General features: G+C 39.2%; 1 protein-coding gene across 1 annotated transcript in view; it reads right to left on the bottom strand.

Moving 5' to 3' along the window:
- The window catches only part of NECAB1 (N-terminal EF-hand calcium binding protein 1), a 228,087-nt gene that overhangs the window by 171,428 nt on the left and 30,889 nt on the right, over positions 1–25,770 (bottom strand). The window contains exon 3 of the mRNA XM_002710683.5: positions 9,577–9,685. Coding sequence (XP_002710729.2) covers positions 9,577–9,685 — 109 coding nt within the window. The remainder of the gene's footprint in view (positions 1–9,576; positions 9,686–25,770) is intronic.

The raw sequence follows: 25,770 nt of genomic DNA, 5'->3' as shown, positions 1-25,770 counted from the left end.
CAAGATTCATTTTCAATTATCTTTATATACAGAAGATCGATTCAGTATATATTAAGTAAAGATTTCATCAGTTTGCACCCACACAGAAACACAAAGTATAAAAATACTGTTTCAGTACTAGTTATAGCATTACTTCACATTGGACAACACATTAAGGACAGATCCCACATGAGAAATAAGTACACAGTGACTCCTGTTGTTGACTTAACAATTTGACACTCTTGTTTATGGTGTCAGTAATCTCCCTAGGCTCTAGTCATGAGTTTCCAAGGCTATGGAAGCCTTTTGGGTTCACCGACTTCGACCTTATTCCGACAGGGTCATAGTCAAAGTATAAGTTCTCTCCTCCCTTCAGAGAAAGGTACCTCCTTCTTTGATGGCCCCATTTTTTCCACTGGGATCTCACTCACGGAGATCTTTCATTTAGGTCTTTTTTTTTTTTCCCCAGAGTGTCTTGGCTTTCCATGCCTAAAATACTCTCATGGGCTTTTCAGCCCGATCCGCGTGCCTTAAGGGCTGATTCTGAGGCCAGAGTGCTATTTAGGACATCTGCCATTCTATGAGTCTGCTGTGTATCCCACTTCCCATGTTGGATCACTCTCTCCCTTTTTGATTCTATCAGATAGTATTAGCAGACACTATTCTTGTTTGTGTGATCCCTTTGACTCTTAGACCTATCAGTGTGATCAATTGTGAACTGAAGTTGATCACTGGGACTAGTGAGATGGCATTGGTACATGCCACCTTGATGGGATTGTATTGGAATTCCCTGGCACATTTCTAACTCCAGCATTTGGGGCAAGTCCGATTGAGCATGTCCCAAATTGTACATCTCCTCCCTCTCTTATTCCCACTCTGATATTTAACAGAGATCAATTTTCAGTTAAAATTTAAACACCTAAGAATAATTGTGTGTTAATTACAGAGTTCAACCAATAGTACTAGAACAAAACAAAGAGAAAATACTAAAATGGATAAAGTATTACATTGTACATCAACAGTCAGGACAAGAGCTGATCAAGTCACTGTTTCTCATAGTGTCCATTTCACTTCAACAAGTTTCCCCTTTGGTGCTCAGTTAGTTGTCACCAATCAGGGAGAACATATGATATTTGTGCCTTTGGGACTGGCTTAATTCACTCAGCATGATGTTTTCCAGATTCCTCCATCTTCTTGCAAATGACCGGGTTTCATTGGTTTTGACTGCTGTATAGTATTCTATAGAGTACATGTCCCATAATTTCTTTATCCAGTCTACTGTTGATGGGCATTTGGGTTGGTTCCAGGTCTCAGATATTGTGAATTGAGCCACAATAAACATTAATGTGCAGACAGCTTGTTTGTTTGCCAATTTCATTTCCTTTGGGTAAATTCCAAAGAGTGGGATGGCTGGGTTGAATGGCAGAGTTATATTCAGGTTTCTGAGGAATCTCCAGACTGACTTCCATAGTGGCTTAACCAGTTTGCATTCCCACCAACAGTGGGTTAGTGTCCCTTTTTTGCCACATCCTCGCCAGCATCTGTTGTTGGTATTTTTCTGAATGTGAGCCATTTTAACCGGGGTGAGGTGAAACTTCATTGTGGTTTTGATTTGCATTTCCCTGGTGGCTAGTGATCTTGTACATTTTTTCATGTATTTGTTGGCCGCTTGGATTTCCTCTTTTGAAAAAGGTCTATTGAGGTCCTTGGCCCATCTCTTAAGTGGGTTGTTTGTTTTGATGTTGTGGAGTTTCTTGATTTCTTTGTAGATTCTGGTTATCAACCCTTTACCTGTTGCATAGTTTGCAAATATTTTTTCCCATTCTGTCAGTTGCCTCTTCACTTTCCTGACTGTTTCTTTTGCAGTACAGAAACTTCTTAATTTCATGCAATCCCAAGAGTTAATTTTGCATTTGACTGCCTGTGCTTCTGGGGTCTTTTCCAAGAAGTCTTTGCCAGTACCTATATCTTGCAGGGTTTGTCCAATGCTCTCTAATAATTTGATGGTGTCGGGTCATAGATTTAAGTCTTTAATCCATGCTGAGTGAATTTTTGTGTAAGGTGAAAGGTAGGGGTCTTGCTTCATGATTCTGCATGTGGAAATCCAATTTTCCCAGCACCATTTATTGAATAGACTGTCCTTACTCCAGGGATTGGTTTTGGATTCTTGATCAAATATGAGTTGGCTGTATATGTTTGGATTGATTTCTGGTGTTTCAATTCTGTTCCATTGGTCCATCCATCTGTTTCTGTACCAGTACCATGCTGTTTTGATTACAACTGCCCTGTAGTATGTCCTGAAATCTGGTATTGTGATGCCTCCGGCTTTGTTTTTGTTGTACAAGATTGGTTTAGCTATTCAAGGTCTCCTGTGTCTCCATATGAATTTCAGCATCATTTTTTCCAGATCTGAGAAGGCAGCCTTCAGTATCTTGATTGGTATTGCATTGAATGTATAAATTGCTTTTGGGAGAATGGACATTTTGATGATGTTGATTCTTCCAATCCATGAACATGGAAGATTTTTCTTTTTTTTTTGGTATCCTTTTCTATTTCTTTCTTTAAGGTTTTGTAATTTTCATCATAGAGATCTTTAACATCCTTGGTTAAGTTTATTCCAAGGTATTTGATTGTTTTTGTAGCCATTGTGAATGGGATTGATCTTAGTTCTTCCTCAGCCATGGCATTGCCTGTGTATACGAAGGCTGTTGATTTTTGCACATTGATTTTATACCCTGCTACTTTGCCAAAATCTTCTATGAGTTCCAATAGTCTCTTATAGAGTTCTTTGGATCCCCTAAATATAGAATCATATCATCTGCAAAAGAGGGATAGTTTGAGTTCTTCCTTCCCAATTTGTAACCCTTTAATTTCTTTTTCTTGCCTAATAGCTCTGGCTAGAACTTCCAGAACTATATTGAATAGCAGTGGTGAGAGTGGGCATCCCTGTCTGGTACCAGATCTCAGTGGAAATGCTTCCAACTTTTCCCCATTCAATAGGATGTTGGCCGTGGGTTTTTCATAAATTGCTTTGATTGTATTGAGGAATGTTCCTTCCATACCCAGTTTGCTTAGAGTTTTCATCATGAAAGGGTGTTGTATTTTATCAAATGCTTTCTCTGTGTCTATTGAGATAATCATATGGTTTTTCTTCTGCAGTCTGTTAATGTGGTGTATCACATTGATTGTTTTCTGAACATTGAACCATCCCTACATACCAGGGATAAATCCCACTTGGTCTGGGTGGATGATCTTTCTGATGTGTTGTTGCATTCTATTGGCGAGAATTTTATTGAGGATTTTTGCGTCTATGTTCATCAGGGATATTGGTCTGTAATTCTCTTTCAATACTGCATCTTTTTCCGGCTTAGGAAATAAGGTGATGCTGGCTTCATAGAAAGAATTTGGGAGGACTCCCTCTTTTTCGATTGTTCTCAATAGTTTGAGAAGAATTGGAGTCAGTTCTTCTTTAAATGTCTGGTAGAATTCAGCAGTGAATCCATCTGGTCCTGGGCTTTTCTTTGTTGGGAGGGCCTTTATTACTGTTTCAATTTCTGTCTCAGTTATGGGTCTGTTTAGGTTTTCTATGTCTTCCTGGTTCAATTTAGGTAGGTTGCATGTGTCCATGAATCTACCCATTTCTGATAGGTTTCCTGTTTGCTGGCATACAAGTCCTTGTAGTAATTTCTGATGATTCTTTTTATTTCTGTGGTGTCTGTTGTTACATTTCCTTTTTCATCTCTGATTTTATTGATTTGGGTCTTTTCTCTTGTTTTTTTTAGTTAGTTGGGCCAATGGGGTGTCAATTTTGTTTATTTTTTCAAAAAACCAGCTCCTCGTTTGGCTGATTTTTTGTAATTTTTTTTTTTGGATTCAATCTTGTTGATTTCTTCTCTGATTTTAATTATTTCTCTTCTCCTACTAGATTTGGGTCTGGTTTGCTGTAGATTTTCTAGATCCTTGAGGTGAATTAAAAGCTCATCTATTTGGTGCCTTTCCAATTTCTTGATGTAGGCACCTATTAATATAAACTTTCCTCTTAACACTGCTTTTGCTGTATTCCATAAATTTTGGTATGTTGTGCTGTTATCCTCATTTACTTCCAGAAAATTTTTGATTTCTCTTTGACTTTCTTCTATGACCCATTGTTCATTCAGGAGCATGTTGTTCAATCTCCATGTATTTGCATATGCTCTAGGGATTCCTGAGTTGCTAATTTCCAACTTCATTCCTTTATGGTCTGAGAAGCTGCATGGTATGATTGTAATTCTTTTGAATTTGCTGAGACTTGCTTTATGGCCTAGTATGTGGTCAATCCTAGAGAAGGTTCCATGTACTGCTGAGAAGAATGTAAGTGCTTTCTGTGTAGGATGAAAAATTCTGTAGATATCTGTGAGATCCAATTGGACTATAGTGTCATTTATTTATTTATTTTTTTGATAGGCAGAGTGGACAGTAAGAAAGAGAGAGACAGAGATAAAGGTCTTCCTTTGCTGTTGGTTCACCTTCCAATGGCCGCTGCGGCCGGCACGCTGTGGCCGGCACACCGTGCTGATCCGATGGCAGGAGCCAGGTACTTATCCTGGTCTCCCATGGGGTGCAGGGCCCAAGCACTTGGGCCATCCTCCACTGCACTCCCTGGCCACAGCAGAGAGCTGGCCTGGAAGAGGGGCAACCGGGACAGAATATGGCACCCTGACCGGGACTAGAACCCGGTGTGCCAGCGCCGCAAGGTGGAGGATTAACCTAGTGAGCCACGGCACCGGCCTATAGTGTCATTTAAATCTACTGTCTCCTTGTTGATCTTCTGTCCTGTTGATCTATTTCTGAGAGTGGAGTATTGAAGTCCCCCAGTACTATTGTATTGGGGTCTAAGTCTCCCTTTAAGTCACTTAACAGATCTTTTAAATAAACCGGTGCCCTGTAATTAGGTGCATATACTTTGATAATCGTTATATCTTCCTGTTGAATTGATTGATCCCTTAATCATTATATAGTGCCCCTCTTTGTCTCTCTTAACAGTTTTTGTGGTAAAGTTTATGTTGTCTGATATTAAGATGGCTATGCCCGTTCTTTTTTCATTTCTGTTGGCATGGTATATCTTTTTCCAGCCTTGCACTTTCAGTCTGTATGCATCTTTGTTGGAAAGATGTGTTTCTTGTAAGCAGCAAATAGGTGGGTTTTCTTCCATAACCCAATCAGCCAATCTGTGTCTTTTAACTGGACAGTTCAGGCCATTAACGTTAAATGTGACTATTGATAAGTAGTAACTTTGCCCTGCCACTTGCCAAAGATATTTTCTAATATATGTTTTGAACTTCCTGTGATCTTTTGCTGTGAGGTTTCCTTCCTTTACCTTCTTTCATATTGATGACCGTGTTTCTGTGTTTTTGTGTGTAACACATCTTTAAGCATCTTTTGCAGGGCTGGACAAGTGGCGACAAATTCTTTCAATTTCTGTTTGCTGTGAAAGGTCTTTATTTCACCTTCATTCACAAATGAGAGCTTTGCAGGATATAATATTCTGGGCTGGCAGTTTTTCTCTCTTAGTACCTGGGCTATATCTCGCCATTCCCTCCTAGCCTGTAAGGTTTCTGATGAGAAGTCAGCTGTGAGTCTAATTGGAGATCCTCTGAGAGTAATCTGACGTTTCTCTCTTGCACATTTTAGGATCTTTTCTTTATGTTTCACTGTGGTGAGTTTGATTACACTGTGTCGTGGTAAGGATCTCTTTTGGTCATTTTTTTTTCTTCTTTTTTATTTTTATTTTATTTTATTTAATGAACATAAATTTCCAAAGTACAGCTTATGGATTACAATAGCTTTCCTTCCCCATAACTTCCCTCCCACCCACAACACTCCCTTCTCCCACTCTCTCTCCCCTTCCATTCACATCAAGATTCATTTTCAATTATGTTTATATACAGAAGATCAATTTAGCATATATTAAGTAAAGATTTCAACAGTTTGCACCCACACAGAAACACAAAGTGTAAAATACTATTTGAGTACTAGTTATAGCATTAATTAAACACCTAAGAGTAATGTCGCTCCCCCTCTTCACGGAGGAACGACACAGGACCCTGCGCTGTTCTTTTGTCTGCTCGGCCCTTCCCGGGTTTGCTGCTGGTTCTTCCCGGGTTGGCTGCCCACCCTTCCACCTCCGTGGAAGGGCGGTGCCCCCTGCCACTTTCCCCACTTCCGTGGGGGAGCGGCACACCGCCGGCCGGTTCTCTCGGGGGCTGCTCAGATGTTATTCGGATGTTCCCCTTAGATGTTCCTGGTGCATGTTGTCTCTCTCCTCCTTTATAGTCCTCTTCCACCAATCCCAACTCTGCTACCCACACGCCGAGTACACTGCTCTCCTCCAATCAGGAGCGGGATCAGCTCCTGCAGGTTACTGGTTGAACTGGAGGCAGCTGTATAAAAGTTGTTTTTACTCCTCTCCCAGTGCCATATTGTGGGAGAGCAGATGCATAGAATAAGTCTTAATTCCAGTAACTTAGTCTAGTCCGAGTTGCTCCCCACAAGTAATTGTGTATTAATCACAGAGTTCAACCAATAGTTTTAAGTAGAACATAAAAAATACTAAAAGGGTAAAGTATTAAGTTTTTTTGTTTGTTATATAGTTATTTTATTATTTAATAAATGTGAATTTACAAAGTGCATCTTTTGTATTGCTGTGGCTCTCCCCTCCCCAACCTCCCTCCCTCCCTTGGCCCTCCTCTCTCCCACTCCCTCTCCCATCCTGCCCTTCATCGAGTTTCATTTTCAATTACCTTCATATACTGAAGATCAACTTAGTATATACTAAGCAAGGATTTCAACAGGCTGCACTCACACAACCGCACAAGGTATAGGGTATTGTTCGACTAGTAGTGTTGTTTTTAAGTTTCATAGTAAAACACATTGAGGACAGAGATCCTACGTGGGGAGCATGTACCCTGTGGCTCCCGTTGTTGATTTAACAATTGGCACTCTTATTTATGACGTCAGTTATCACCCGAGGCTCTTGCCATGAGCTGTCAAGGCTATGGAAGCCCCTTGAGTTCACCAACTCTGAACTTGTTTAGTCAAGGCCTTATCACAGTGGAGGTTCCTTCCTCCCTTCAGAGAAAGGCGCCTCTCTCCTTGATGGCCTGTTCCATCTGCTGGGGTCTTGTTCACCAGGATCTTTCATTTAGATTGTTTTTTGCCACCGTGTCATGGCTTTCCATGCCTGTGAGACTCTCATGGACCTTTTAGCCAGATCTGAATGTCCCAAGGGTTGATTCTGAGGCAGGAGTGCTGCCATTCTATGAGTCTGCTGTGTGTCCTGTTTCCCCCGCAGGATCATTCTCTCCCTTTTAATTCTATCCTTCATTAGTTGCTTACACTGGTTTTATTTGTGAAATCTCATCGACACATACCCTATCTTTTTGATTGGTTGTGTATTTATACTTATCACTTTACCAAGTGCGCTGGCATTGGTACCTGCCTCCTTGGTAAGATTGAGTTGAAATCCCCTGGCACATTTTTAGTTCTGTCATTGGAGGTAAGTCTGAGTGAGCATGTGCCAACCTATATATCTCCTGCCTCTCTTATTCCCACTCCTATGTTTAACAGAGATCACTTTCTGTTAATTTTAAATGCCTAAGAATGATTGTGCATTGATTACAGAGTTCAACCAGTGGTCTTATGTAGAACAAACAGAGCAACAACAACAAGGGGTTCTATGAGCTTCCTGTACTAGGATGTCTCTGTCCTTCTCCAAACCTGGGAAATTTTCTGCTAGTATCTCACTAAAAAGGCCTTCTAATCCTTTCTCCCTCTCCATGCCTTCAGGAAGTCCTAGAGCCCGAATGTTGGGTTTTTTAATAGTATCCTGTAGATTCCAGACAATATTTTTTAGATTTCTAATTTCCTCTTCTTTTCTTTGGTTTGACTGTATACTCTCCTGTTCTCTGTGTTCTAAGTCTGATATTCTCTCTTCTGCTCCTCCCATTCTGTTTTTAAGGCTCTCTAATGTGTTTGTCATTTGATCTATTGAATTCTTCATTTCATTATGATTTCTCGTCACTATCACAGTTTCATGTTCTACTAGTTGTTTCATTTCATTTTGATTCCTCCTTAATATTTCATTTTCAGGAGAGAGATTTTCTATCTTGTCCATTAAGGATTTCTGTAGTTCAAGAATTTGTTTTTGAGAACATCTTCACACTGAGGGCTGCATAAACTCTTTGTGTGGTCCCAGGGGTAGAGCAGACGAATACCCACAGGGGCCAGATTTCATACATCAACTACCCTCAATTCCACTCAGCTGTGTGGAATTACTTCCCAACTGAGTCAAAGAGAGAGAGAGAGAGAGAGAGAAAGTGAGCAAGAGAACAATCTGGGTGTGTCACCTTTGGCACATCCTTAACCCTGAAGAACCAAACAGAGCTCTCTGGCCACACCCATCACAGCCTCTAAGGATCCATCAAAAGCAGACAGTCCACTTAATCTAGAGTCATAGTATAACGAGAAAAAGCACCACAGTGAAGAAACCAAAGAATATCTCCACAATGTCAAACAAACGCAGAAACCGAGGTAACAAGAAGAAGGAAGATACTATGATGCCCCCAAATGAAAAAGACACCCCAATTCAAGATTATGAAGATGATGAGATAGAAGAAATGCAAGAAGCAGATCTCAAATTGGCTGTTTTAAAAATATTCAGCAGCTTGAGGAAAGTGAATTTAATCTTTTAATTTTTTCTTAATAGCTTGCCTGAAGAACAAGTGTATTCATAGATGTAGCCCAAGAGCATTTTCTTGGCATGCTGTCTCACTGCCTGGAACTAGCACCACACTTTGCCAAAAGCAAGATAATGATTGTTCAAGCAGTAGTCACACTTATGGGTCTCAAGGCATGACTGGAATGTTTTTTTTTTTCACATAAAAATAATGTGTTTTGGTTCATTTACTCAAAACAAGCAGCATAATTCAGTTGTTCAATATCTTGGAACTCCTCATTTTTGTATATTTTTAAGCACAATGAGTATATAAATAGAACACTCTTATATGTTACATTAATGTAGAACAGTCATAAGTGTTACATTAATGTAAAAGAGAGATGTATTAGGGGAAAATATGGGAAGATCATTGTATGCTTTGACTACTCAGGGGTAATTCTGTGTCCTGAATTACTTGCATTTCTTAGCTTACAATGATTTGGAATTGAGCACCTGAATTGTCCAGATAACAGCTAGAATACCCCTATTTCACTCTGAAAAGTATCATCTAAGAACAAGTTTTAAACAAAGCAAATTGATATGACACCTAAGTAACAAAGCAAAATTCCACTTGCTTATTAATGAGAGAATTATTTATATTCTCTCCTTTTGTTTTACATTCCTCAAAAAGGAAATGATCTAAAACTACTTTAGGAAATCTCCCTGAAGATTATTCTGTTTTTCAGAGCATTTCAATTATTAAAGAGGGGTTATCTCAGAATTAAACTTAGGTAAGCATTACAAAATGTGCACACTACATCTTTCTTCTTTCATCTTCATGGGCATGTGCTCATTCACGCTCTCTCTACCTCAATTACAGAATCTAGTGTTAAAAAAATCCTTACTTAGTATTATGGGTATCGATGGTATGGAAGAGCTCATGTAATTCTTCTCCACTGAGAACGCCATCCGCAAAATAGGCTTTGAATTCTTCAAAGGATAATTTTCCATCATCTGAAATGTAAGAACAGAATAGAAGCACATCATTTAAATTTTATAATTTGTTCTATCTTTTGATTTTTAAAACTACCCAAATGCTTGTGCCCATTTATTTGCACATGTATTCAATAAGAAAGAACAGTTCATAGTGTTAAAAAGATAATGTAACATATCTTTATTCCACATAGACTGCTGGCATGTATACTCAGATGAAATGTATGTATGGTTTTGGGTCTTTTTTGGTTCATTGATTCATGTGACAGATGTTTAACATCTAATTTGCCAATTGATTAGCCACAATAAAGGGATATCTATATAACCTAATGAAGATTCCAACAAAAAGTCAATTATTTAGTTGCTTTGTCTTCATAGTACCAAGCAAATATAGGACTTAGCAGATTGCAAGGTCAATGCTAAATGTTTAGTAATTGTATACTGATTGAGTACTTAATGAGAATGTCAGAGTTTTTATAATTGTCTAATAAATGCTGTTCTTTCCTATACCCTTTAAAAATGAGCACTTTTAAAATTTTTGTAAGATTTATTTATTTGAAAGGCAGAGAGACAGAGAGGTCAGGGGATAGGGACAAGGTGGGTTGTAGGGGTGAGAGAGGGGAAGAGAGGGAGGGAGGGAAGGAGGGAGGGAGGGAGGAGGGAGAGAGGGGGAGAGGGAGAGAGGGGGAGGGGGTAGAGGGGGAGAGGGGGAGAGAAGATCTTCATTTGCTGGTTCACTCTTTCACACAGTGCCCACAATAGCCTATACTGGCCAGCTCAAAGCCAGGCACTGTCCTAAGTGTATCGTCAGGAAGCTGGATTGAAAGCAGAGGAACTGGAACTCTGCTATGGGATGCAGGTGTCCCAAGCAATGGCTTAACCTGCTGCACCACAGCCCCTACCCCACCAATGAGTACTTTAAAACCAAACCTAGTGAGCCGTGGCTCACTAGGCTAATCCTCCACCTTGCGGCGCTGGCACACCGGGTTCTAGTCCCGGTTGGGGTGCCAGATTCTGTCCCGGTTGCCCCTCTTCCAGGCCAGCTCTCTGCTGTGGCCAGGGAGTGCAGTGGAGGATGGCCCAAGTACTTGGGCCCTGCACCCCATGGGAGACCAGGAGAAGCACCTGGCTCCTGCCTTTGGATAGGTGCGGTGCGCCGGCCGCAGCGCGCCAGCCGCTGCAGCCATTGGAGGGTGAACCAACGGAAAAAGGAGGACCTTTCTCTCTGTCTCTCTCTCTCTCTCACTGTCCACCACTCTGCCTGTCAAAAAAAAAGAAAAAAAAAACAAATGTATTTTACTTATGTGGACACAAAAGGGAAACAATCTGAAAACCCACTAAGCAGAGGTAGAAGTGCAGATATAAGTATATTACACAGAACATAGTAAGTGCCACAAAACACGGTATTTTAAAGGTATGTCAGTTTGCGTAATAAAAGACTATTTTCTTTTGGGGACAGGCAGGATTTTTAGTAGCATTTACACCTGATTTTGAATAACAAGTTCAAACAACAGGTAAAATCTAGATGAGCAGAGACTGAAGAATCATATTAGTAGCAGGTACAGGATTTGTACAACACAGCAAATCTGGAGGAATGGATGGACGTGAAAGGAAAGGAAAATATCCTTTCCTCCTGTGCAAGGAGCTCGTTTGTCAGTTCTGCTGGACAAGCTGCTGATCCTTGCTGTTTACAATGAGGAAACCCAGGTCTGAGGAGGAAGGAATTTGCTCAGGGTCACAAAACCCCATAATGTGCTTCTACTAACAACACAGTCTGAACAATGCAGACTTTGAGTAGAAGAAGGCATGATTTTATAGGATTAGATCAGAACAATTCATTTAGAGAACTTTTTTCTTTTTCAAAAGGTGGCTCATAGACTGCCTAGCATGCTGTTAAAATGCAGGTTTCTGGGCCCTACCAGAGAATCAGAATTTCAAAGACAGAACAGAGGGATGAGCAGACAAGAAATCTGGATTTTTAGTAACTGTGTGATTCCTCCTTGCATGAACGCCTGAAAGGTACTTATAGAAAGGACATTGACCTAACCATTGAATTACTTAAATTTTCCATTAAAGACTTAGAGATTTTAACATATTCAAAAATCTTTATTTGTGAAATATAAATGTATACACTATTGAGAGTTTTGAAATTGTATTTCATTTTGTTTTTTGACTGAATAGGTACCATAAGCCAATCTTCCAGTTAGTTCTTGCCAATAGTTAACTGGGCAAGCAGAGCCTTCAAGATGGCAAAACTCCAGATCTGGATCAAAGCACAGACCAGAGAAGCAGAGCTCAGCCATTCAAATGCCATAGCAACCAATAAGAAACAAGGTTTAATCCACCTGGCTCATCCACTGTCTAATGTAGTGCTTCTGTTTTAAGATGAGTTATTTTAGTTTCATGCCTCACAGACTATTTTAAACTTCAGTACCATGTCTCCTGGACTAGGCTCTGGTAGTGTTTTCCACTGTGCATCTCCTTTCCTTGATAAAAAATACATTGCCAGGTTGGAGAATTGGATACAAACTAGATCTAGGTATTGGTCAAAGAGAGAAAGGGAGAATTTTTCACCTACCATTTTAAAATGAAAAGAATGAAAGAAAAAAAAAAAAAAACAGAAACCAACCCAGTATTTGTAGTGTTACCCCTATGACATGTAATGAATGAATATATACATGCTGATGATGGACTATTTTTTCCTTGGTAAGCAGTTAATAGTTCACTGGTGGGCTGAACTAGGCTGTTACAGAACCCTGAGGGCAGAGTGGGCCTCTGCAACACTGCACTACACTTATGATAAGTAAGCAATTTCAAGCAATAATGCACATACTGTCAAATAACAACATTGACTAAACAATGCTCAGATCATTCTACAAGGTGAAAAGCCTTAAAAATAAACCTTATTTGAAAAAATGTAAAGAGAAAAAAGAGAGGCACTGAATTACAGTCCTGGCTTGAAGGATGGAAAGCACTCTGCAAGTCTGTTTCTACCACATACAGGACTCCTGCTGCCTTGCTGTTGGACAAACAAATACAAAGAATTACTTTTGCATAGTTCTAGACTAGTATCTTAATGTCAAACAAAAGTGTTATATTTTTAAAGAGAAAGGAGGGGGGAAATCCCCTTGTAACATGAGTCTGTATAACTATGAATTTTCATTAAAACATTTTATTTTGACTTCAATCTTCCTGCTGATATTTTATTTTGAAATTGAGTGACACAGTTAAAGATGACATCTACTGGTATAGCTCACAGAAGAGCAAATACTATGGCGTTAAATTTCCTACAACAGTGGGTAAAGCTGCCACCTACAGTGCCAGCATCCCATATTGGTGCCATTTTGAGTCCTGGTTGCCCCACTTCTGATCTAGCTCCCCGTTAATGTGCCTGGGAAATTAGTGAAAGATGGCCCAACTTGGGCCTCTGCATCCATGTGAGAGAAACTACTGAAGCTTTTAGCTCCTGGCTTCTGCCTGGCCCAACCCTAGCCATTGTGGCCACTTGGGGAGCAACCCAGCAGATGGAAGATTTCTGTCTCTCTCTCTCTCTCTCTCTCTGCCTCTGCCTTTTCCTCTCTGTAACTCTAATTTTCAAATAAATAAATAAATCTTTTAAAAGTTTCCTATGATAATAAATTTTAAATTTACCACCAATAGATTTTTCAGCTTTTTCTATTAAAACTATGCTTTGTATGAGTTTCTCCTAAATACACTTGGCTCCTCTCTGCCTTTTTTTTAAGTTGTTATCACCTTATATTATAAACTCCATTAATGTTTTAGAAATGTAAGCAGCAAAGTGCAGCTGCTTAGAGCACTACCTTAGAATTAAAAAAAAAATCTTGAGTCTTAAAATCGAGGGTTTCCATTTGATAGACAAACACTTTCACCCATTTATTCATCAAATATTTATCAAGATCTTACTAGGTGTCAAACATTGTAGTTTATGCTAAGAATATATGTAGACAAGCCCTGGGGCTGGCACTTGCACAACAGGTTAAAGTCCTGCCCTAGAGCATCGGCATCCCATTTGGGTGCCAGTTTGAGTGCCAGCTGCTCCACTTCCAATCCTGCTCTCTGCTATGGCCTGGGACAGCAGTGAAGACCAAGTGCTTGAGTCCTTACACCTATGTGGGAGACCCAGAACAGGCTCCTGGCTCCTTGCTTCGGATCAGCTCAGCTTTGGCTGTTGTGGCCATTTCAGGAGTGACCCAGCAGATGGAAAAGCTCTCTCTCTGTCTCTGTCTCTGCCTCTCTCTGTAACTTTATCTTTCAAATAAATAAAATAAATCTTTTAAAAAAAAAGAACATATGTAGACAAGTCCTTAGGGATCTGACCACTATGAAGAAGGACATAGCAAATGTATAGCCAAGTATATATATTATGGTAAGGGCAATTCTAGGGGCGTAAGTTGATGTGATGTGGCACGGAGAAGGCTTCTTATCAGAAATGATGCTTATGATAGGACACAAATTAAAAATTGAGATTATTGAAGCACTATCTTTAAAAAGAAAAATTATTCCAGATAAGGAATACAAATGTAGAGGGTAAAAAAGCATATGGATTGGAAATTTAAAGAAAAATAAGTATCCTCAAAGAGGATATATTTGGAAGGAAGGAGGAAAAGTCAAAGAATTAGACACAAAGAGGCAGTGTCATCAAAAGCTCCAAAAATCATGGTATGGAGTTTTGAATGTATTCTAAGAGCACTCAGGAGCCATTGTTATACTTAAGAGAGCTCACTGGGGTTGTATCAGGTAGAATGGGTTGGAGAAGACACATCCTGATAAGAGAACATTGTAGAATTCTAGGCAAAAATCAGAGGTGACAGAAATTTTGACAATGACAGTAAAAACATGGAGAAGTAAAAGTATTTTTTATCTGTTTTGAAAACAGAATCAACAGGAATTCAAATACGAATCTCACTCCTCAGGGTAAAGCAATAGCTGTCACCATTCACTGAGAGAGAATACTGGGGGAGAAGGCATGTGAAATTAGAGGTGTCTATGGAATAAGCAGAGGCACCCAATGGGCAGTAAGGTGATATTACTCTGGTAAAACTGAAGGGAGGCTGGGGATTGAAATGCAGGCTTAGGAGTCAGTAACACTTGGTAAAGGAGTTCCAAGAGTCAGGGAGTTCTCCTAAGGAGAATATCTACAGAAAGAAACAAAAGAGCCCAGAACAGACTTTGGAAATACCAATTGACTTCTTTAAGGCTAGATTTCATAAATACTTGGCTATTTCATGAATTAAATGAGAGGCTGCATAGAAAACACCTCACATACTGCCTGGCCCAGAGTTCAGAGTTCAGCAATGGCAGACACAGACTTTGTGATTCAGTCTTTCTCAGTGACAATCATTCATATACTTTAAATTCCCATTTTTTATTTTTCCTTTAAAAGTACTTAATTGAAAACATATAGAAAATGTGTGCTGAATATGCAGAAATATGAGAGACATTTAAATTTATGTACTTATTTATTTTTAAAGACTTGTTTATTTATTTGAAAGGCAGAGGTAGAGAAAGAGAAGGAAATGAGAGAGATCTTCCATTCGCTGGTTCACTCCCCCAGTGGCCACATCAGCTGGGGCTGGGCCAGGCCAAAGCCAGCAGCCATGATCTTCTTCCAGGTCTCACACATGACTACAAGCGCCCAAGCACTTGGGCTTCCTTCTATTGCTTTCCCCGGCACATTAACAGGGAGCTGGATTGGAAATGGAGCAGCTGGGACTCGAATCAGCACCCATATGGAATGGCAGGATTGCAGGTAGAGGCCTAACCCACGCCGTAGCACTGGCCCCCAAATTTATTTTCTTATCAGATTTTGTAGATGTAAAAATTTATGCTTCTGTTTAAAAGGCTCTCTGTGATAGTCAATTTTAGGTATTTACTTGACTGGGTTACGGATACCTAAAATTCTGGAAGCATGGTTTGGGGTGTGTCTGTGAGGATGTTTGCAGAGGAGGCTGGACTTCTGTGTGAGTCTCAGTGGACTCAATGGAGAACACGGGGCTTTAGCAAGGGCAGAGACCACCTGTTGAGCTAGCAGGGAAAAGGAAACACAGAGGTGAACTGGTCTCCCCCAGAGGAGCTGCAACACCTTGTCCCTGTCTTGGATGAAGACATCCAGGCTCTCTGGCATTTGAACCCTGGGACTTACACCAGGGATTCCCAACCTAGGTTCTCAAGCTTTTGGACTCAAAGTCAGACTTACACTAAGCACTCAGTTGGTTCTGAGAGGAGCAGAATCTCAGCCTCCAGCCTCTAGGCAACCCATGCGTCACCAGAACACACGGACCCACTCACTCATAAGTCATATATTTTATTAAACTTAACATACCAAATTTCTGTAAAATATACATATCATCCATTACAAGTCATTTAATATCATTGTCCATCAACTTTTTTATCTCTAAATGAAAGTTGACCCCATCCTGATCTTCTAATATTATATATTTATTTGAAAACACCTTATCAACAATACATAAGTAAAAATAGAAATCTTTCAGTTTCAGTTCCAACATGGAAAGATGTTACATGTTGCCATCTATGCCCCCAGAACAACAACAACAAAGCTGAGATTCTCAGATTTTCCTTAGACCCAGAAGAGAATTGAGGTCACAGGGCAAGCTGCTACTGAAACTGCAGGCAGACAAGAAACCAGAGAAGCACAGCCAGGAGCTGCTCACACGTGGCAGAAGCCACGGGAGCCAAGAGCTGACAGAAACACTAAATGGTAATTTGGATGAGCGGCTGGGAGCTGCGTGTGGCATGGGAGTGCCATCTTACAGGCTGCAGCCTTTGGGAAGCCTTCATGCTTTGATGGGTTTTACCTCTAGGAGCCTCTCCAGGTTCTCACAGTGAGAAAGCAAGAAAGGACCCCTTGTGGTTCCAACAGGGGTCTGGGCACAGAAGCAGTGAAATGTGCCAAGTGTCCTCTAGAACTGTCCATGGCAAATATTAAACCAGAGCCCTACCCCACCTGAAGGAAGAGTTTCCCCCCACTGCACCCCCCAGCACGAGCCTTCCTCATTCTCCAAGGCAGGGAGCATTAAGAAACATCTGCAGAAGTGACAGCCCAGGGACATGGGTCACCAAAAGACTAAGATTTAATAAGACTATAGAACACATCTGCTCCCCTACTCCTTAGCAGCACACCAGCTGGACGCTTCTATGATAAAGGTAAATTAGAGTTGAAAGATTTGTCAGACTCAGTCCCACTGAGGAGGAGTAATTAGGGAAGCTCAGTCAACAGACAAAAAGATAAGAGGAATCTGCAGCCTCTGGAACCTACAACTGGAATAAATATTAAACATAGTCCAACCAAATGAGTTGAACATAACTCCTCACCCCAGAGGCCTATTAATCTCAGTGGCTGTTACCTGAAACATCAAGTCTCTTTCATAAACAGGCTACAGTGAAAGTTTTGAATCCACACGGGTCCGAGACATCCCTATCACTGCCCCAGCTATGAATCAGGCAGCCCCAGGGACTCCCTGTGTCAGGGACTCCCTGTCTCACGGTATGTGGGATCCTCTCCAGCTGCTCCAGCTTGCATCCCACATCCGTCTGCTCAGCCACTCCAACTCATCTCCCACCTATCTCCCTCCCCCCTGCCACAAGTTCCCTAAAAAGCCCCAGCATCACACACAAGCCCCAAGCTCCTCTCTCTCTCTCTCTCTGAGGCTGCCCCTGGCAGCTCTTTGCCCTAATCAAACTCTTTCTTTGCTCAGCATGGCCTTGGTTGTCGTTCTCAGTCGTGGTTGAAAACCCTAACAGTTACAAGTCATGCTAAAACAGAAGGGGAAATCACAGTCTGAAGAGACAAAATATGCATCATAATCAGACTCAGATTTGACACAGATGTGGAAGTTACTAAACAAGAAGTTTAAAATGACTATGATTAACATGTTAAGGACTCTAAAACAAAAAGTAGACAATATACAAAAGAGATAGGTAATGTATGCTAACAGATGAGAACTCTAAAAAAAAAAGAACAGAAAATAAAAAAATTATTTTTAAAAACTGAACAGAAATGAAGGTTACCTTTACTAGGCCCATCAACGGATTAGCACGGCCAAGGAAAGAATCAGGGAGCTTAAGGATGGGTCAATGGGAATGGCAGGGTTTCCCCTCCCTCATGAAATTTTAATCTTGTTTCTGTGAGCCTTTAAAATTATTATTTATGGGGCTGGCACTGTGGTGTAGTGGGTTAAGCCAACATCTGAGTAACCAGTTCAATTTCTGGCTGCTCTGCTTCTGAACCAGCTCTCTGCTAATGGCCTGGGAAAAGCAGCAGCAGATGACCCAAGTGCTTGGGCCCCTACTATACACATGGGATACCTGGATGAAGCACCTGGCTCTTGGCTTTGGCTTGGCCAAGCCCCGTCTATTGTGGCTATCTGGGGAATGAATCAGCAGATGGTAGATTCATTCGTCTCTGTAACTCTGCCTTTCAAATAAATAATTTTTTTAAATTTAAAAGAGTAAATTATTATACTTTCAAGATACTGACTTTATGAAACTAATGCATAGCAAAAAAAAAAAAAAAAAGAATGAGAAAAATGAGCAAACAAGAAAAAGCAGATCAGAATATCCAGAATATCCAAGAACTCTGGGAAAACTCAAAAGGTAATTGAAATAAAAAAAGAGAGTATGGAGCATGAGAAATACTTGAAGTAACAATGGCCAAGAATTTTCCAAAGTCAATGATAGAACCAAACTACAAATCCAGGAATCTCAGAAAGTAGCAAAGAGGAAAAATCCTCTCCCATCACATCCTAAAAAGAATCAGGGGCATATTGAAATACATAATATTCAGACTGCAGAATGTCAAAGACAAAGAGGAAATTTAGAAAGAAATGGAGAAAAACAACATTGATAATTACGAACATCTAATTTATAAAGGACCAAGAAAAAGAATTACAGTTACACTGGATTTCTTGTCAAAAACTAAGCTGGCAATAAAAGATGGTAGTGCAACATTTAAAGCACTGAAAGAAAACATTACAACATAGAATTATATATTCAGTAAAATTATTCTTCAAAACTCAAGGTAAAACAGACTTTTTAGACAAAACTGAAGGCATTTGTTGGCAGCAGAATTGCCCTGTAAGAAGAATTTCCTACAGGTGAAAAAAGAGAGTACAGTAAGAAACTAAGATCCATGTAAATTAAATCACAGAAGGAACAAATGAGAGTAAAATAAAATACTGTACTCTTCTTACTCTGAATGAATCTGAGATAACTGTATAAAGTACTCATAAAAAATGCACATAAAATAGTGATTTTAGCATATGGAGAAGTAAAATGAATTATGCATATGAATATCAAATGGAACAGAAGAAATAACTGGTAATAATTGAAAAAGATTCCTGTTTAAAGGTACCTATGTTACTCATGAAGAGGTACAGTATTATTTAAGGTAGATTTAGATTATTTAAAAATGTTTATAGCAACTATTAAAATTTTCAAAAAGAAATACAACATACTGGATTTTCTTAAAAAGGGGATAAAATAGAATTGTATAAAATACTAATTTAAGCCAGAAAAGTCTGGAAAAGAAACAAATAGTTCAACTAGTAGAAAACTACAAACATGTAGATATTAACCAAAGAATAGCAATAACCACTTCAAATATGAATGTCATTTATACAGAAATTAAAAGACAGGTTATCAGTGATTAAAACAAAAGATCTAACTATATTTTTTCTACAAAAAATTCAAACATTCAGAGATATGGAGAAAGATATACTATAATAATAGTAATTAACATAAAGCTGAGGTTGCTATATTAATTTTAGACAAGGTATATCTCAAAACATAGAAAACTAACATTTTATCATTATATTATATATACATATATCCATATTTGTTCTTATATATATAGGTTCTATATATTTGTTCTATACATATATTATATATTATTATAACCATCACCATCATTATAACTGTATATTTCCATATCACTCTTCCAGTAATCAATAAGCCAAGCATATAGAAAGTCAGTAATGACATAGTTGAGCTGAACATAGGGCTCTTCAAAAAGCTCATGAACAATGTATATTATGAAAAATCTATGTGTAGATTATCAAAATGAACTTATTTTTTTAATTTCATTTTGCATGAAATTTTCAAAGTACCATTTTGTAGAATTTTTTTTCCAACAATAGCAGAATACACAAGTAAGCTCACATAGAAAAATAACCAAGATATGCTATATTACGGGCCACAAAAATGTTCCTTAACATATTGAGGTATAAAACTCATACAAAGTATGTTCTCAGGCTACAGGGGAAGTAAACTAGGGATGGATAACAGAAAGATAGCTAGAAAATCATCCAAGATAGCAAAATAGGAAGGAAGTTTACTGTTCTAGCCTAGGGGAAGGTGGTTAAAAAAAGGCTGGAGAGAGTAAAATCTCATGGAAGAGTTAGGGGAAAAACTGTACAGGAAACTCCATGCAAATTAGAGGGACACTGTGGATCTACATGGAGGGTGCAGATGTATACAACTCAGGACTCCAGTAGCCAAGAGCCTCAGTACCACCTTTGGAGAGTGAGGTGAGACCAGACTGCAGTAGCCCAAACCACTGTTGATAAAGCTGAAGGAAGAGCCTGGCATGAATCCAGTTTGGAGCCTTCTGTGGGACAGTGTACCTGCCAACCTAGAGGGAAAAAAAAAAGGAGGCACATTTCCCTCTCCTTAACCACCAAGCACTGGCATCTTGTAACTAGCTGAGAGAGGGTAGGCACCATTTTGGCCAAACATTAAGAGCTGCATCAGCTTGTGTCCATGCACCCAGCAAGCAGTCAAGAGGAGACACCTGAATCTGGCTGAGAGAATTGACAGGGGGCTGGGTGCTTGTGACTCTGTGAGCTCTCCATGTTGGAACTGTGAAAACACTGTGGCTGTGTGTGAGTATGCAGGATGTGGCACAGTCACTGTGGGCAGTTCCACAACCTCGGGCTCCCTGATTGCCTGATGAGAGTCGTTGCTGCAGGATCTGTGCTCACACTGAGGACTGTGCAGCTCCTTAGTGTGGTTCCTGTGGCAGCTCTGGCAGTTGTGACCATCTGGGGAGTGAACAGCCAGATGGAAGACCTCTCTCTCTGTCTCTACCTCTCTCTGTAACTCTTTCTTTTTTTTTTTAAGATTCATTTATTTATTTGAAAGTCAGAGCCACATAGAGATAGGAGAGGCAGAAAGATAGGAGAGCCAATTGGCCGCAATGGCTGGAGCTGCACCAATCTGAAGCCAGGACCCAGGAGCTTCCTCCAGGTCTCCCACATCGGTGCAGGGGCCCAAGAACTTGGGCCATCTTCTACTGCTTTTCCAGGCCATAGCAGAGAGCTGAATGGGAAGTGGAGCAGCCAGGTCTCGAATTGGCACCCATATGAGATGCAGGCCAGGGCGTTAAACCGCTATGCCACTGAGCCACAGTGCTGGCCCCTCTATCTTTCAAATAAATAAAATAAATATCTTTAAAAAATTTAAAAAAAGAAAAAAAAACTGTCAACCAGAATACTGTACCCTGCAAAGCTCTCATTTATGAATGAAGGTGAAATAAAGACCTTGCATAACAAACAGAAATTTAAAGAATATCATCACTTGTCTAGCCTTACAAAAGATGCTTAAAGATGTGCTACACACAGAAATATGGAAAGAACGTGAAGGCAAAAAATCTTTCTGTAAAAGTACAAAGGAAATTCAAAGTAAACAAAAGGAATATTTATGGAAAAATCACAGGGCCAAATCGTTACTTATCAATATTCTCTTTGAATGTAAATGGCCTCAATTCTCCAGTTGAAAGATACAGACTGTCTTAATGGATTAAAAAACAAAACCCATCTATTTGCTTACAGACTGAAAGTCAATGAATGGAAAAAGATATTCCATGCTAACAGAAACCAAAAAAGTGCTGGTGTAGCCATCCTAATATTATACTAAATAGACTTAAACACAAACTTTTAAAAGAGACAAAGAAGGACACCATGTAATGATTAAGGGATCAATTCAACAGGAAGATGTGACTATAATAAATGTATATGTACCTAATTACAGGGTACCTGGCTATTTAAAAGAAATGTTAAAGGATCAAAAGGGAGACATAGTTTCCATACAATAGTAATGGAGGACTTCAATATCCCACTTTCAACAATGGACAAAACAACCAGACAGAAAATCAGCAAGGAAAAAGAGTTAATCAATATTATAGATCAAATAAACCTAATAGATTTCACAAAACTTTTCATCTCACAGTTGCAGAATACACATTCTTCTCACTAGTGCATGGAATTTTCTCTAGGAAAGACCACATGCTAGGCCATAAAGCAAGTCTTAGCAAATTAAAAAAAATCAAAATCATGTCATGCATCTTCTCTGATCACAATGGAATGAAGCTGGAAATCAACAACTCATGAATCTCTAGAACATACGCAAACATATGGAGACTGAACAACATGGTCCTGAACGAACAGTGGATCATAGTGGAAATCAAAAGAGAAATAAAAAAAACTGTTGAAGAACAATTTTTTATACTATTTGCTGAAATCTTCATTTAGTATATAGTTAATCATATGTGTTTAAAGTTAATTGAAAATAGATCTTAGTAAATATAAGAATCGAATAGAAGAGGGAAAAGAAAGAAGGGTGAGAGTGCGGGTGGGAGGGAGCATATGGTGGGAAGAAACACTATGTCCCTAAAATCATATTTATGAAATGCAAGAAGTTTATATACCTTAAATAAGAGGTTTCTGGGGAAAAAAAGAAAATCCTCAAGTATAAGAGATGAAGAATCACTTTTCTAAATAACGTAAGAATCAAGAACAAAAGAGTTAAGAGAAAATATTAAAAAATATTTTGAACTAAATGTGTATGACCATATAGCATGTCAAAATGATTGGGATACAACAAAAATAGTGCTTCAAAGGAAATCTATACTATTAAATGAAAAAACTATAATAGAAGAGCTGAGTATGTTAGCTTCAACCTTAGGAAACTAGAAAAAGAATAATAATTTGAGCCAAAACTAGTAAAAGAAACAAAATAATAAAAATTATAAAGAAGTTCAGAGATCTATACAAATGTCAGAAATTACCTGAAACAGAAATATTCTTCAAAATTCACCTACTTCCAAAACTCATTCAAGGAGAAATATTTAATATCCACATGCCCATATCTGCTAAAATAAGTGACTCACTCACTAATAACATCACAAAATATATAGTATGGACCATATGATTACATTTCTGGGCTTTTGATTCAGTTCCATTGATTTATGCATCTATTCTGCCAATGCAACATTTTCTAGATTAAATCTTTGTGGCAACAGACATTAACTTAAAGTAGAAAACAGACCTAAAGGTAAAATAAAAACTTAAAATAGACCTAAAGGTAAAATGAAAAATTAGGAGAAAATCCAAGTGATCTTGTGTTGAATGATGAATTTTTATATAAAACACCAAAAGCACAATTCATTAAAGAAAAATATTGATGTTAGAGCTGTAGAAATTAAATCCTTTGTTTTGTAGGGGGACATCTAAGAGAATTAAATAAATTAAAAACATTTAAAGAATTGAAGTTATAGATAGGGAGAAAATATTTATAAAACAATATCAGAATAAGGAGTCAAACCCGTAATACACAAAAGCTCTTAAAATTCAACAGTAGGAAAACAAAAGCCAATTAAAATATAGAAAAGATATGAACAAACAATACCAATGAAAATATACAGGTGTCAAATATAGATTTGAATAAATGCTTACTGCTGTTTGTCATTAGATAACTGAAAATGGAGATAGTAATGGGATATATGACCACACACCCATTAGAATGATTAAAACCTGAAAAATAATGAAAACGCCAATTTCTGACTGAGATGTGGAGCAACAGGACCATCATTAGTGCTGGTGGAAAAAGAAAACTGTACAGTCCCATAGGCGGGTATTTGGTATTTTCTTCACACTCCCTTCAAAATAATTTAGATATATTAGAAATATATATAATAACCCCATTGAAGAGAGTGAGAGAAAATGGAACAGACCTAAGTAACTTTGGAGTTGAGTAGAGCCTACAGCTAAAGGAAAAAAACTGTACATCAACACTGTACTGTAGTTGATAAGATTGTTTAACATGGAGCTATGAGTTAAACATTCTGTCATTGCTATACATATAAACTGGGATTAAACAATTATGTAAGTGGATGGTGGATGCTAGAAGCAAGGTTTTTCACTGTTGACATAAGATGTTACAAATCAGCAAAGGGAGGAGGTCAGAATAACCCACGTGGTTATAGATTAGAGTCTGAGTTATCACTATAATCTCAAGTTTGGCTTGGTTCAGATGCTTGTGAATACATACAGAAACATGTATAGATACAGACCAGTATACACACATGCATTTCCTTGGTCCATCAGCTCAGAGGGCTTAAGCAAACATGAGACCTAAAACAATGAACCCAGCTATCATCCATATCTTGCTTTCTTTTATTTCTCTTTGCAGAAAAAAATTATTACTTTTATTAAATCTCAAGGTTTATTTTAGTACATATCTTTTTAATTTTTTAATTCCATTTGTAAAATTTTTAACTACTTCAATACAGTTCTGAGGATATGATATTCCCTTTCTGTCTCCCTCCCACGCTACCTCTCCCTTTCCCCCTTCTCCCCTTCACTTTTGAGATAATGTATGCTTTTTCAAAAAAAAATATTTGAGAGGCAGAGTTACAGACAGAGAGAGGGAGAGACACAGAGAAAGGTTTTCCATCTGCTGGTTCACTCCTCAAATGGCCAAAATAGCCAGAGCTGAGCTGATCCAAAAGCCAGGAGCCAGGAACTTCTTCTGGGTCTCCCATGCAGGTGTAGGAGTCCACAACAGAGAGCTGGATTGAAAGAGGAACAGCTGGGACAAAAATCGGTGCCCATATGGAATGCCACAGGAGGAGGCTTAGCCTACTACATCACAGCGCAGGCTCCAAGATAATGTATATTAATAATTTACATCGCAGTCTGGGGCTTAATGCTCCAGTAAAGAAAAAGGTCAGCAAATAAAAGCCAACAATCCTAGTTTAGTAGAAATGTAGGCAATGGCTTTAAACAATAATCAAATCCATACCTTGGTTTCTAATAACATTTTTTTTTTTTGACAGGCAGAGTGGACAGTGAGAGAGAGAGAAAGAGAGAGAGAGAGAAAGGTCTTCCTTTGCCGTTGGTTCACCCTCCAATGGCCGCCGCGGCCAGCGCGCTGCGGCCGGCACACTGCGCTGATCCGATGGCAGGAGCCAGGTATTTATCCTGGTCTCCCATGGGGTGCAGGGCCCAAGCATTTGGGCCATCCTCCACTGCACTCCCTGGCCACAGCAGAGAGCTGGCCTGGAAGAGGGGCAACCGGGACAGAATCCGGCACCCCAACCGGGACTAGAACCCGGTGTGCCGGTGCCGCAAGGAGCAGGATTAGCCTAGTGAGCCGCGGCGCCGGCCCTCTAATAACATTTGTTTATGAAGAAGACCAGAGCTTCTTGAAGAAACCATTGATTCTATACCTAATTATAAAATTTAAAAGGTAACCTTGAAGCATCTGGTAGAGCTGGAAATAAGGAAGTGCTCAATTTCCTTCAGCCCATAACAGTGAGGTATGTCAAAGGCACCCAGGAGCTCCTGGTATCCAAAGAGGGAATAATCTGAACGACAAAATAAATTGTAGCAATGGATTATAATCCAAGGTATGTAATAAATCTGAGTGTGGTTTATAAATAAATATTGAGGGGAAAATAAACATATCTCCCATTTTCAAGAATTTATGAAGAAATGAAGCCTTTAAGTACCTGTAGCATAAGTCCTTGCACCTTAGGTGTGGGTTTTGCAATAATGACTTTCTCCCAAAAATATGTAAAGGAAGGGAAATAGTGAACTTTACAGTGGGGAAACTTTACAGCCACTATCTCAGCTAGGTGGGCAACAGCAAGGTCAGCAGTTATAGATCATATTGACAGTAGATATGAACCCTAGATAGAGTATGATAACTCCTTACCTTTGTGGTCTTCCCACCTTCCTAACACATAATCCCATTTGACCATGACACAAATATCAAGCAATTTCCAACAA

This window comes from Oryctolagus cuniculus, chromosome 6, assembly GCF_964237555.1.
Source record: "Oryctolagus cuniculus chromosome 6, mOryCun1.1, whole genome shotgun sequence".
Lineage (NCBI taxonomy): Eukaryota > Metazoa > Chordata > Mammalia > Lagomorpha > Leporidae > Oryctolagus > Oryctolagus cuniculus.
Note: the sequence above shows the minus strand (reverse complement) of the source record. Positions and strands in the feature narration are given on the sequence as shown.